The sequence below is a fragment of the Mustelus asterias genome, chromosome 4 (genome assembly GCF_964213995.1).
Source record: "Mustelus asterias chromosome 4, sMusAst1.hap1.1, whole genome shotgun sequence".
Classification (NCBI taxonomy): domain Eukaryota; kingdom Metazoa; phylum Chordata; class Chondrichthyes; order Carcharhiniformes; family Triakidae; genus Mustelus; species Mustelus asterias.
The window spans coordinates 101,205,253-101,219,385 of NC_135804.1; the positions used below are offsets into that span (position 1 = coordinate 101,205,253).

The 14,133-nt window shown below is 40.1% G+C and overlaps 1 protein-coding gene across 3 annotated transcripts in view; it reads right to left on the minus strand.

Moving 5' to 3' along the window:
• The window catches only part of taf1 (TAF1 RNA polymerase II, TATA box binding protein (TBP)-associated factor), a 142,248-nt gene that overhangs the window by 10,287 nt on the left and 117,828 nt on the right, over positions 1-14,133 (minus strand). The window contains exons 36-40 of one of the 3 annotated variants that reach the window (XM_078211472.1): positions 12,190-12,257; positions 10,611-10,727; positions 7,656-7,790; positions 4,903-5,007; positions 4,626-4,776 (exon numbers count right to left, since the gene is read on the minus strand). In XM_078211472.1, the coding sequence (XP_078067598.1) occupies positions 4,626-4,776; positions 4,903-5,007; positions 7,656-7,790; positions 10,611-10,727; positions 12,190-12,257 (576 nt within the window). Of the gene's footprint in view, positions 1-4,625; positions 4,777-4,875; positions 5,008-7,655; positions 7,791-10,610; positions 10,728-12,189; positions 12,258-14,133 lie in introns of all 3 variants that reach the window. The other 2 variants (XM_078211473.1, XM_078211471.1) reach the window with 2 other exon arrangements.

Sequence of the window (14,133 nt, forward strand, 5' to 3'; positions counted from 1 at the left end):
AGGGATGATTTACAAGGATGATTTCAGAAATGCATTGGTATATCTAAGAAGGACTTACAGGCTCTTTTCTCTTGCCAAAAAGACTGAGGGTGTGACCCAATAGAGCTTTTTAAGATCATGAATGGTTTTGCTAGATTGCATATGGAGAATGTTGCCTGCTGGGGAGAGCATAACTAAAGGCCTTCAATGTAAGAAAGTCGCCAAGGAATCCAATAAGGAATTCAAAAAGAAACTGCCTTAACCAACGAATGCTGAGAATGTGGAACTCGCTATCACAGAGAGTGGTTGAAACAAATATTAGAGGTGTATTTTAGGGGAGTTCGACAAACATATAAGAGAGAAGGGAGTTGAAGATTACAATGATAGATTGGAAAGAGGAAACTTGTGTGGAGCATAAATGCTGGTACGGACTGTTTGGGCTGAATAGCCTGTTTCCCGAATAGCTGTATATTCTATGTTCCTCTGAATAGTCATTCGATAGTACAGAACTTGAGTACTGCTGAAAGAAAAGACACGTCAAAGCCTTTAGTTTCACACTCCATCAGGGTATTTTGCAAGAATACCAATGTGAAGGGAAAACAACAATTTCTACTGTACGAAAATCCTAGAATTCACACTATGCAGGAGGCGGCCATTGATCCCATCGAGCCTGCACCAACAACAATCCCACCTAGTCCCTATCCTCGTAATCCCATGTATTTACCCTGCCAATCCCCTGACACTAAGAGACAGTTTAGCATGGCCAAACACCCTAATCTGCACATCTTTGGACTGTGGGAGGAAACCAGAGCACCCAGAGGAAATCCACGCAGACACGGGAGAACGTGCAAACACCACACAGTCACTCGAGGCTGGAATTGAACCTGGGTCCTTGCCGCTGAGGCAACAGTGCAAACCAGTGTGCTGATTGGTTGAGCCGTTGCCATGGAGAATGCACCAGGTGATGGTGACTGACAGTTAACTGCTAAGTATTGTTTGAAATAAAATCAGGCAGCCTGACCCTAATTGGTCAAGGCATTGTCCTGGAGAATGAATGGCTGCCACTTATTTTGTTTAGCTGTAACAGGCACAACATGTGTACATGTTTTTCCATTTGCAAAGAACAAGGCCCTGTGTATTAATATATAAAACTTCCATTTCAAGCAAACGCAGCACACTGCGAGCCTGACTGACGATCTTAAATTGGTTGCAAGCATAATTCTTCACACACACAGGATTATTAAGCAAACGTTGTCCAATTGTGAAATCACATCTAATGTTGAACACTGTGTTTAGAATTTTACAAGCACAGGCTGGTTGGATAGGGTTTGCATCTTGCCCATTGCAAACAGCGGCTGGAACACACTGTTTGATATGATCCACCAATCTTTAGGATATACGACCTACATATCTAGCATCACACTAGCACCTAAATTCATACATCAGATTACTCATTTGTATGAAAGGCAGATTGTCTTTTTGACTTGACAGCAGCATCTTGTTAATGGCGACTATCATTCATGTTGCTACTGCATTGTAGCAGCGTCAAACAGCTTCACCTGTTGCTCGAATCTTTGAGAAACCTTGTGCTTCCAGGGTAATCAGAGGGAGACTAGGCACTTTGCACGGCCAAAAGTGACAACCTTATGGCAAGGTATTTTAGAAATCTTCAGTGTGCTATAAATTATGCTGATGACCAATTTAAGATTATCAGTCAGTCTCTCAGGAAATTGATAGAGAATCTGGTGAACTGGTGCAACAACAATAATCTCGCCCTCAATGTCAACAAAATGAAAGAGATAGTCATCGACATCAGGAAGCGTGGTGGAGGGCATGCCCCTGTTTACATCAATGAGGACGAAGTAGAAATGGTTGAGAGCTTCAGGTTTTTAGTTATTCAGACCACCAACAACCTGTCCTGGTCCCTCCATGTGGACACTGTAATTAAGAAAGTCCACCAACACCTCTACTTTCTCAGGAGACTAAGGAAATTTGGCATGTCCACTATAACTCTTGCCAACTTCTACAGACGCACCATAGAAAGCATTCTTTCCAGTTGTATCACAGCTTGGTGTGGCTCCTGCTCTGTCCAAGACCTCAAGAAACTACAAAGGGTCGTAAATGAAGCCCAGTCCATCACTCAAACCAGCCTCCCATCCATTGATACTGTCTACACTTCCCGCTGCCTCAGAAAAGCAGCCAGCATAATTAAAGACCCCGGACATGCACCCCAGACAGACTCTTTTCCATCTTCTTCCGTTGGGAAAAGGATCCAAAAGTCTGAGATCACGTACCAGCCAACTCAAAAACAGCTTCTTCTCTGTTGCCATCAGACTTTGAATGGAACTACCTCGCATTAAGTTGATCTTTCTTTATACCCTCTATGACTGAAACACTACATTCTGAACTCTCTCGTTTCCTTCCCTTTATCTGTATAGCCATGCAAAAAACAATATTTTCCACTGTATACTAATACACATGACAATAATAAATCAAATCAAAGTGGCATACGTGTGTGAATGGAAGCTACATATATTAATATACACAGCCTTGTTATTAGACAAAAAGAACATGTACACACATTGCGCCTGTGAAGACGGGAATGGGTTAATGAACTTTGTAACACTTAAGCATTGAGACTCGAACTCTGTAATACTTAGAGATTTTGTGAGAAGCACTGTAGAGCTCATTGTTTTCGTTAGAGCTCGTTGTTTTCGTGTCTGTGGAGCTTGTTTTCGTGCATCTAAACCAGATAAGAGAAACAGCTGTCCTTGCTGCGGTATACAACCGTATGATTTTCCCAGCTAGTATGAGCTAAGCAGAATCAGCTAAGCTAGACTCCATTTTATATACCATTATATTATGTACCTTTGTTTAACACAGTGGAGCTGACATGAATGCCTTCTGTGATCGTATAATAATAGATTCATATATATTCATTATATACCATTCATCCTTATCGATATAAATTGTTATATAGGCCCCTGTATTTTAGTTAACCTGTTTATGCAAACTTATAATCTTGTGTAATAGATAAACAACGCACAGGTGGCGACAAAACAGATATTCGCAGCCTTGGAATGGCCACAGTTACACGGGAAAGACGGAACTGCCGAGGCAGCAATAATCGTGGGAAGATGAGGACGTGACCAGGGGCGAAAACATATGTATATGCTCTTGACCTGTATTCAGTAAGAAGTCTGGAGACCGTGTTAGGGATCGGACTTCCACAATTGTGAAAATAAACCACTGTACTTTGACTCACAACTAGTCTCAGATATTATTTTACCGACAACAGCCTGTTTCAGCTAAATAAAATAACTGACAGCTATTCAATCGTTCATTTCCCAGGGCAATGCCTTGGCCAATCAGGATCAAGCTGCTTGATTTAAATTTAAAACAATACTTCAAAGTAAACTGTCAGTCACCGTCAACTGGTGCATTCTCCATGGCAATGCCTCTACCAGAGTCCACTTGCCAACCAATCAGCTCTCTTTTCATACAGTATAAATTGTTATTTTCCTCTTATAATAACTAAAATAAATATTGGCATTTTTGCAGAATGTCCTGAAAAGTGCAAGATGAAAAACTTTGACATGTCTCTTTTTCAGCAATAATCCTTTGAATAGCAGACCCTGTTCTGTATAATGTGCCTTTTTCCAGTTTATAGAAATAAAATATCTTCCCTGTTTAGTGTTGAGCAGCTGTCTTTCACTCATCTTTTATCTCAATCCATTCCTAGGTCATGTATTTTTGTGATGCTGCCCCAGTGGCTAATTGGGCAAAGTGTGATATTGAGCCATTGAGAATAGAAATATCTAGTTTCAATTAGTGGTTTGCGCTCAGTTAACTGATCTCAGCCTGGATATGATAATTACTTTCAATATCCTAGGGGTACGAAGAAGAAAATTTGCCAGTTTTTGTTCCAAGTCATTTTTTAGTGACTGCTGATGCCAAGAACATATATGTGGTAACAAGTGAGCATAGGATCATTATTTTTTGTGAGCCATTGAGAAGTAGCTAGCTTGCTGACACTTAGGCCATTTAAATGATACACTGGAAATGGTTGTCAACATCAATTCTTTAAATAAAATTTATACAACCACAGAAAGATGAGGGGAAAGTTGTAAGAAATGTAAGAGTATTTCTTGTAATCTATTTGGTAATTTTTGCTTTGTGCCATACATCACTAACTAAACTCATGGTGGAATAAGGCTCAAACTCCATTTTGAAGAATAAATTTTATTTTAAACATGAACAGTCATCCTACTTAATGATAATAACCACTATTTGATGTTTTAGAACAGGAATAGAAACAGCCTTCAGCCACTATGCTTAAGGTTGCTGGACTTCCGAACTCATGCCTTGCCATCCTCAAAAGTCTCCTGAAGACTTACATTTTTGATTGTGCATTTGTTCACTTACTGCAATTTCACTCCCATTTCCTGCCTCAGTGTTCTGTAATCTCTTATAAATCACCTGGACTTTCTTTTTATATATTATATATACTGTTCTAAGAATTCCATTTCGGGGAATTTGTTTACTCAACTTAGTTATGTTGCAAAATCTTATTTTCATTTGTTCTCAATTTTTAAACTCATCAAATTCACAATACAATCTCGATAAGCAGGGAAAATCCTACTCACAGGAAAATGGATTGTCTCCTTCCTCCTCTTCACTGTGATCCTCATCCTCCCCATCTGACATCAGCAAGTCTTCATACAACACACTCGCCTGACGCTGTGGTACATTCATGTCATCCTCATCTTCCATTTCACACTCTCCTTCAGTTGCTTCCTGTCAAATATTGAAAAATATTTTATGGCCTGTTTTATAAATGAAAACAAATGCATGGAGTGTCAAATGAAACATTCAAGAGTTGCAATGAATTATTACATGCAGAGCATGGTAAAAGTCACTTGCTGGGGCAGGTGTCTTCGGTTTACCATCATCATCTTCCTCAAAACCCTCCACATCCACATCAGATTCCTCCTCACCTGTCCTCAAACGCCCCTCACGGCAATGACCCTACAAAATAAATATCCCGCATGAGAACTCCAAAGTAATGCAATCCTGAAAGAGGGACGGACATTCTTGCAAAGGAATTTCAAAGTCAGCCAAGTCCTGGAATCCCTGGTCTATATTAATTAAGCTGATATCAGCTGTAATGACAAGGGGAGTATCACATTTCACCTCAGTCTGTGTATTGAGGAAAGAACATTAAGCTAGACATATACAAATCTTTGGTGAGGGCAGGATCATGCATATGATCAAATAGTTTACTTATATTCCATAACTATGTTTAAAATTGAATACCAAATTGTACAAGAGTCTGGGAACAGTTTCAGCATCCAATTGGTAAATGCTATTGTTGGTATTTTAAAGAGTCACCTTCATTCAAACATATTTTGTGATCTGTGCAACTGTACTCCAGAATAAGTCAGTTGCTTCAGAAAAAATCAGAGGAAAGCAACATTCACACCAGGATGTAGTCCACAGCTTCAGTTTAAGAGAGGGCTGTCCATTATTACCTCCACTGTCACTTATGGCTTACAAGGGAAATTAGAGATAGTATTAGATCCAAGGGAGAGGCATACAACTTAGCCAAGAGAAACAACAGACCTGAGGATTGGGAGCAGTTTGGAATTCAGCAAAGGAGGACCCACAGAATGATTAGGAAGAGGAACATAGAGTACAAAAGTAAGATTGCGGGGAACATAAAAACTGACTGTAAAAGTTTCTATAATATGTGAGGAGAAAAAGATTGGTGAAGACAAATGTAGGTCCCTTACAGTCAGAAACGGGAATTTATAATGGGGAACAAAGAAATGGCTGACCAACTGAATATATATTTGGGTTCTTTATTCACAAAGGAGGACACAAAAAGATACCAGATATTTTGGGGATCACAGGGTTTACTGAAGGGAAGGAACTGAAGGAGATCAGTATTAATAGAGGAATGATGTTGGGGAAACTGATGGGATTGAAGGCCAATAAATCCCCAGGACCTGATAATCTATGTCTCAGGGTACTTAAGGAAGTGGCCTGAAAAATAGTGGATGCATTGGTGGTCATCTTCAAAGATTCTATAGACTCTGGAACAGTTCCTACAGATTGGAAGGTAGCTAATGTAACCCCACTATTTAAAAAGGGAGGTGCTGAGAAAACAGCGAATTATAGACCAGTAAGCCTGACATACTAGAATCCTTTATCAAAGATTTTATCGCAAAACACTTGGAAAAGAGTGGCAGGATTGGACAGAGCATGGATTTATAAAAGGGAAATTACGCTTGACAAATCTACTGGAATTCTTTGAGGATGTAACTAGTAGAATTAATGAGGGAGAGCCAGTGGATGCGGTTTTTGGACTTTCAGAAGGCTTTAGACAAAGTCCCATATAAGAGATTAGCATGTAAAATTAAAGCACATGGGATTGGGGGTAGTATATTGAAATGGAGAGAAAACTGGTTGGCAAACAAGAAAAAAAAGAGGAGTAAATGAGTCTTTTTCCAAATGGCAGGCAGTAATTACTTGGATACCGCAGAGATCAGTGCTCGGACCCCAGCTATTCACTAGAAATGTTAATGATCGAGATGAGGGAACAAAATATATTATCTCCAAATTTGCAGATGATACAAAGCTGGGTGGAAGGGTAAACTGTGGGGAGGATGTAGAGATCCTTCGGTGTGATTTGGGCAAGTTGAGTGAGTGAGCGAATGAATGATAGATGCAGTATAATTTGGATAAATGTGAGGTTATCAACTTCAGCAGCAAAAATAGGAAAGCAGATTACTATCGGAATGGCCATTAATTAGGAGCGGGGAAATGTGCAACGAGACCTGGGTGTCCTCGTACACCAGTCACTGAAGGTAAGCATGCAGGTGCAGCAGGCAGTAAAAAAGGCAAGTGCTATGTTGGCCTTCATAGTGAGAGGATTCGAGTACAGGAGCAGGGGTGTCTTGATGCAATTATACAGGGCTTTGGTGAGGCCACACCTGAAATATTGTGTGCAATTTTGGTCTCCTTTTCTGTGGATGGGTGTTCTTGCTCTAGGGGAAATGCAGAGAAGGTTTACCAGACTGATGCCTGGGATGGTAGGACTGACGTATGAGAGATTAAGTCCATTAGGATTGTATTTGCTGGAGTTCAGAAGAATGAGAGTGGGGTCTTATTAAGACAAATTCTATTGTACGAGACAGGGCAGAGGCAAGAAGGATCTTCCCAATGGTGGGGGTGTCCAGAACCAGGGGTCACAATCTGAGGATACAGGATAGACTGTTTAGGATGGAGATGCGAGAAATTTCTTTACCCAGGGAATGGCCAGTCTATGGAATTTGCTACCACAGAAAGTAGTTGAGACCAAAACATTCTATGTTTTCAAGAAACAGCTAGATATAACACTTGAGACAAAGGATATGGGGGGAAGGCAGGATCAGTTGGATGATCAACCATGATTAGAATGAAAGGCGGAGCAGGCTCGGAGGGCCTCCTCCTGCTCCTATTTTCTATTGTTTCTATATAGGAATACACACAGATACAATATCATAAGATAACTGTACACAGCTCTCCATGAGGCTGGTTTGAGTAGAAATGGGACTTTCTGAACCTTTTCCAGATAAATGAAATAAACACCTTTCAGCTGAACTATTTATTGGAATCGCTGTCTTTTCTCTCACCTGAGCCAACCTGTGGTGCATTTTCTCTGGTGTTGTTGTTGGGGTGGCACTGGCAGACATACTGCCTTCCTCATGAAACAAAGAAAGTTCCCGAGACGTAATAAGTGACATGTTTCCATCTTCAAATTCCGGTGGCTGTAACATGCGCAAAAATAAGAGAATTTTTTTTTTTAATTCTTGAAAGTATTTGATTTTCCTTTTTCAGGTCTGTGTGTAGTTGTAAAAAAGGTATAGCACCATTTGTATGCTGATTAATTTTCTCCAGTCACCATGTCATCTGACCAGCACACATGGCATATAAACTCTCAGTGTACATCAGTAGATATACCACAAGAAATTGCATTTATGCAAGGTAAACAAACATACAAAATGTGATGAACCATCCTGTGCCCCAGACAGAAGAGGATTTGAGAGTGATGATGGGATCTGCAGGCAAAAATGTGGAGGCATAAGTGATTCTTCCTCGGTTATTAATTTTCTACCTTTCCAAACAAATATTCCTGTAATTTTGTGGTTTCATTGCCATGGCATCCACTGCAGAATTTTCCAAGTAATCAGAGAAACACAGCACAGGAGGCCATTCAGCACATCATGTTTGTGCCAGCTCTCCATAGGAGCAACTTACCGAGTGCCACTTTCCTGCCTTCTACCTTTTAAGATAAAGATTCAATTTCATCTTGATTGAACCTACCTCCACCACTCTCTCGGGCAGTACATTCCACATCCTAACCTCTCGCTGCATGGACAAGATTTTCCTGTCGCCTTAAATCTGTGCTCTCCTTTTTCTGATCTTCCACCACTACGAACATTTTTCAAGATCTGACTCCTCATTATTGTGAATCTCTGTCAAGTCTTCTCTCAACCTTTCCTTCTTCAAGCTATCCACATAGCTAAAGTTCATCACCCCTGGAACCAGTCTCATGAATCTTCTCTGCACTCCCTCCAATGCATTCACATCTTTCCTGAAGTGTGACACCCAGAACTGAAGACAATTCTCCAGTTGAGGCCAAATCAGCATTCAATAGAAGTTCAGCATAATTTCATTGTTTTTGTACTTTATAAGCCTACTAATAAAGCTCAAGATGCTGTCTACTTCATAAACCGTGCTCTTACCCTGTCCTGTTACTTTCGATGATTTATGCACATATGAACCCAGGTCCCTCTGCTCTTGCACCTCCTTTATAATTGTACTCTTTATTTTATAATTGTACTCTTTATCTTACAATCTCTCTCCATGCTCTTCCTTCCAAAATGAATCACCTCACCTTTCTCTGCATTAAATTTCATCTGTCAATTATCCTCCTATTCCACCAACCTGTCTATGTCCTTTGATGTTCTAGACTATCTTCATCTCAGTTCTCAATGCTTTCAAGTTTTGTTTCATCTGCAAATTTTGAAGAACACCAACCCCAAGGGAACTCCACTACAAATCTTCCTCCAGTCCAAAAAGCATTCATTAACCACTGCTCTCAGATTAGAACCAATGACAATCATCCAGTCTCCAGTAATTTGAAGTTTGTTGTTTGTCTTGTACATGGAAATTATCGACTCATTGTACTCAGCTTCTTTATCTGAATTTCAGCCAATTTGGCAGTTGGAATGTGCAAAATGGGAATTGCAAAAGTTTCATCCTCTACCAAGCCACATTTTAGATATGTAAAGTGCTAGTTCTGAGAAATATCTAATTTTTTCCTATTTAAAATAACTCCTCCATTTTCATGTGCCAGAAACGGCTGTTGAATGTTAATCATGTGTCTGTTTCTCACTCGCACCTTAAACAACTAGGAAATAGTACTTTAATTTTAAATGCATTTTAAATAGTATATTTAAGGCCAACTAGCTTTGGAAGGTGATGTCACACAAGAATTAAAAAGATTTTAAAGTGCATTAATCTGTTCTTGAAAACTTTATTGAAACTTTTGATGACCAGAGCTACTTGGGGCCTGCAGAAAAAGAGTCCCCGCAGGCCCCAGCTTCATCGAGCAGCATCAAACTCAGGGAGGCCACACACCCTTTTTTTACTGCACTGGACATGTTTAAAATAATTGTGCATAAATTAGAAGTGGTTTTATTTCTTCTAATTTTTTCAAAGTAACTATTATCATAGAACCACCTGAATTTAACGATTTAAATCGCTTTGTCGGATGATTCCAAGTGCAGCACAATTGTCCAGGGAAAGTTAGTGCTTATGGACAATTGCTGCATAAATCCTTACCTGGGAACTTCCAAGAGGAATTGCCCAGTACATCTTTGGAAAACCACCTCAATCCAACACTGGGGAGCCAGAAAGTTGTAGGCTATAATTTTTAGACTCTGCCCAGATAGTAGCAGATATGCTGTAATTATGCTGTAATTATGTTGTTGCTTATCATCCGATTGTCTTTTCTAACATGATGAATGATTTTAATTATTGCAAACAGCTGAACAGCACCACAAAAAAAGAGGACGGGCATAGTAAACTCTTTTCAACAGTTTACAACACCTATTTTTTTCTAAAGAATTAATGTAGTTCTGATAAGAGGGCAAATGTGAAACATTAACCGTTCCTCTCTACACAGACGCGACCTGACCTGAACCTTTGCAGCAATTTCTGTTTTAACCCAATTTGGTACTGTTGAATGTGCTATTTTAAAAATTATGAGAATCTCAACCAAGGAATCCAAATTTTCATGCTTTAGACTTTGGCTTCAAGGTGATGCAGATTTCTAGGGATAAACGTTTTCACCTAAAATAGCAGAATTACAAAAGGAGGGAAACCGACAAGTGTAAGGCCCTATTGGAACACTGAACCACCAGAATATTCTCTATTTACTGACTTTGCAGGGAGACAAAAATAACACTGTGAAACAACAAAGAGAAACATTTTGTATTTTTACCAATGAGGTGATGATAGAAAGAGATTAAACCAATCATGCAAAGTAAGTATATACTAAACTAACTTGCTATGGGACCAACCTGAGGAGTATGAGGCCCTGGAGTCAGGGGGTCAAGACTGTCAAACTCCGCAGCATCTAGAGCAGCCTCCTTGGCAGATGCAATATCTTTTTCCAGCTGAGTCAAATGCTCATCATACTATTATTAAAAAAGATAAAATCAAATCAACTTGAGAAGAATTGCAAAGGTTTTAAGCTGCATCAAATATTTTCACATAAGCTTTACATTTAGCAACAGCAAACACTCTACTTTGGTCATGAAGACTGGATTCAGTGACAAAGTTACACCAATAGCTTTAAACAAAAAAAAACTTTAAAATCAGAGAACTTGAGTGTGAAGTTCTTCATGCCTCAGCATGATAGCCTGTGGAAAAACACTATCGTCACATCAACAGGAAAGAATTCACATGAGTGGGGCAACACGGTGGAATCGATGGGGCAGCACGGTGGCACAGTGGTTAGCACTGCTGCCTCATAGCGCCAGGGACCCAGGTTCAATTCCGACCTCTGGTCACTGTCTGTGTGGAGTTCGCACTTTCTCCCCATGTCTGCATGGGTTTCCTCTGGTGCTCCGGTTTCCTCCCACAGTCCAAAAATGTGCGGGTTAGGTTGACTGGCCATGCTAAATTGACCCTAGTGTCAGGGGGATTAGCAGGGTAAATGTGTGAGATTACAAGAATAGGGCCTGCCTAGGTGGGATTGTGGTCGATATAGACTCGTTGGGTTGAATAACCTCCTTCTGTACTGTAGGGATTCTATGATTCTAATTGTCTGAAGCTGACAGCTTCAATTGCACAGCAGAATTCAAAATCTGAGTGTTGGATAAACTCTGCATGGGTCTTCCAATTGCCCATGGTACATATATTGGTGCTACAGTGAACAGAAAAGTATACTTATTTCATGTATTTCATGTCATATTGGTTGTTTATTAACTGACTTTTGAAATTATATAACTCGGGAAATCTGAATCATTTCATGCTGAACACTAAAAAAAATGAAGACTTCAGGTGACTGTGTGGAGTTTGCATGTTCTGCCCATGGCTATCCTCTGGCTGCTCTGGTCTCCTCCCACAGTTCAAAGATATGCGGGTTAGGTTGATTGGCCATGCTGAATTACCCCTTAGTGTCAGGGGGATTAGCCGGGTAAGTACATGACGTTATGGGGATAGGACCTGGGTGGGATTGTTGTTGGTTCAGCCTCAATGGGCCGAATGGCCTCCTTCTGCACTGTAGGGATTTTATGATTCTATGACATTTATTGCTTCAACTCAAGTATCAGGAACTTCCATTCAGGTGATGTACAAAGGGTAGTACAACCCAAGAGTTGTTCCTGGCTAGTAACAGTACATTTGCGGGAAAATAGAAAAAAAAGATCCAGGACAACATCAAATAAGAAATTGTAAGAAAACGATAAGACTCAGAGAAAGAGGAAAACAGAGCCAACAAACAAGATATGGGTTTCTAATAAAATCCAGACGATAGGCACTAATCTGAAATATTTTACAATTGCAGGTATATTTAAAAACTAGGACACCCATTTGCACGCTGTGAAATTGAACACAAGCTTGGATTTAATACAAGGCCAACAAAAATATTTTTACCTCAGCCAGAGTTTGGTGACAGACATTCACAATCTCCTGACCAGTTTTTGTGTATAGACTATCAGTGCCTACAAGTGAAAGAAACAAAGCTAAGTCAAGACTAGGATCTCAAATAAACAAGCACATCCCATTAGACATTTCATACCATAGATGTGATTTTCCTTATTAACTAAATGGTGTTAATTTCCACATAAAAAAATAATCTATCTTGATTAAATGAGGATAACGTTCAGGGCATTGGCACTTTGGAAGTTTGACCGAATAGCAGAGCCATGTGACTATGTAATAACTACTGTAGCTATAATAATAGATAGAGGTCCAAGTATTTTTGAAGGTGCTAGAGGCATCAATTTTTTTAAAAAACTTAATTTACAGAAATTTGGGCGTTGCTGACTAGGTCAGCATTTATTACCCATGAGAAAGTGGTGACGAGCTGCCTTCTTGAACCGCTGCAGATATAAAAGCTTTGGGTATGATCTTAGTGCTGTTATTCTGAATCCCATATCATATTACGCTTCCATGACTAGATTGTGAAGCTTCTAAACAAAGCAGAATAATAACCTCTCTCTGAACTATGAATGCAATATGAAATTTGATCAAATTGGTGGGAAAACTAGTCAAGAAGAATAAATCTTTCTGGATTATTCCTTCATTCATTAAACCAAAAACCTGTATGCAAAGTTGCATGCACAAGGTCCACAATTTACTCTCCACAATCATATATCTCCATTTGTTATTCTAGTCAAATCAAAGGCCAAAATTACAAAATCCCAAATTCATGGGATAAGGGCATTGTTGGCAAAGCCAGCATTCATTCATAAGCTGTAATTGCCCTCGAATATAACTGATTGGCTTGCTAGGCCATTTTGGAGGTCAGGTCAAAGTCAACGACAATGCCATGGGTCTGGATCACAGAAAGGCTGGACAGGGTAAGAATGGCAAACTTCCATCCTAGAGGGCATTCCTGAACCAGTGTCCTTCAGGAATGCTGTCAATTTTCAGCTAACCCAGCCTTCTCAGTTTTAAAATGTAGTTTTAAAACAGTCGATTTTTTAAGGTTAGCAGAGTGAGTTCATAGGCAGAAATATCTTAAAATGAAGTCTTTGCATAGCTTAAGTCTTAGCATAGACTGAAGCAAACAGGGCTAAGCATACATAAGATCTCTCAACCTGCATACTAACGTTTTGTAACTCATGCACGAGAACACCTAGATCCCTCTACGCCTCAGAATTCTGCATTTGTTCTCCATTTAAGTAATACTCTGCTTCTTTATTTTTTCTGCCCAAGTGAACAACTTCACATTTCCCATATTATACTTTATCTGCCAGATTTTTGTCCACTCAGTCAACCAATCTTTATCCATCTGCAAATTCTTTTGTCTTCTTCACAACACACTTTCCTACCTAGTTTTGGGTTGTCTGCAAATTTAGCTATCATGCATTCACTCCACCTCATAGAATCATAGAAACCCTACAGTGCAGAAAGAGGCCATTTGGCCCATCGAGTCTGCACCAACCACAATCCCACCCAGGCCCTACCCCCATATCCCTACATATTTTACCTGCTAATCCCTCTAATCTACGCATCTCAGGACACTAAGGGGCAATTTTGTCATGGCCAATCAACCTAACCCGCACATCTTTGGACTGAGGGAGGAAACCAGAGCACCCGGAGGAAACCCACACAGACACGAGGAGCAAGTGCAAACTCCACACAGACAGTGATCCAAGCCGGGAATCGAACACAGGTCCCTGGAGCTGTGAAGCAGCAGTGCTAACCACTGTGCTACCGTGCCGCCCACTTATCTAAGTTACTGATGTAAACTGTAAAAATTTGAAGCCCCAGCACAGACCCGTGTGTGATTCTACTCATCACATCCTGCCAATCAGTTGAAGACCCATTTATGCATTCTTCTGTTTTCTGCCAGCCAGCCAATCTTCTCGT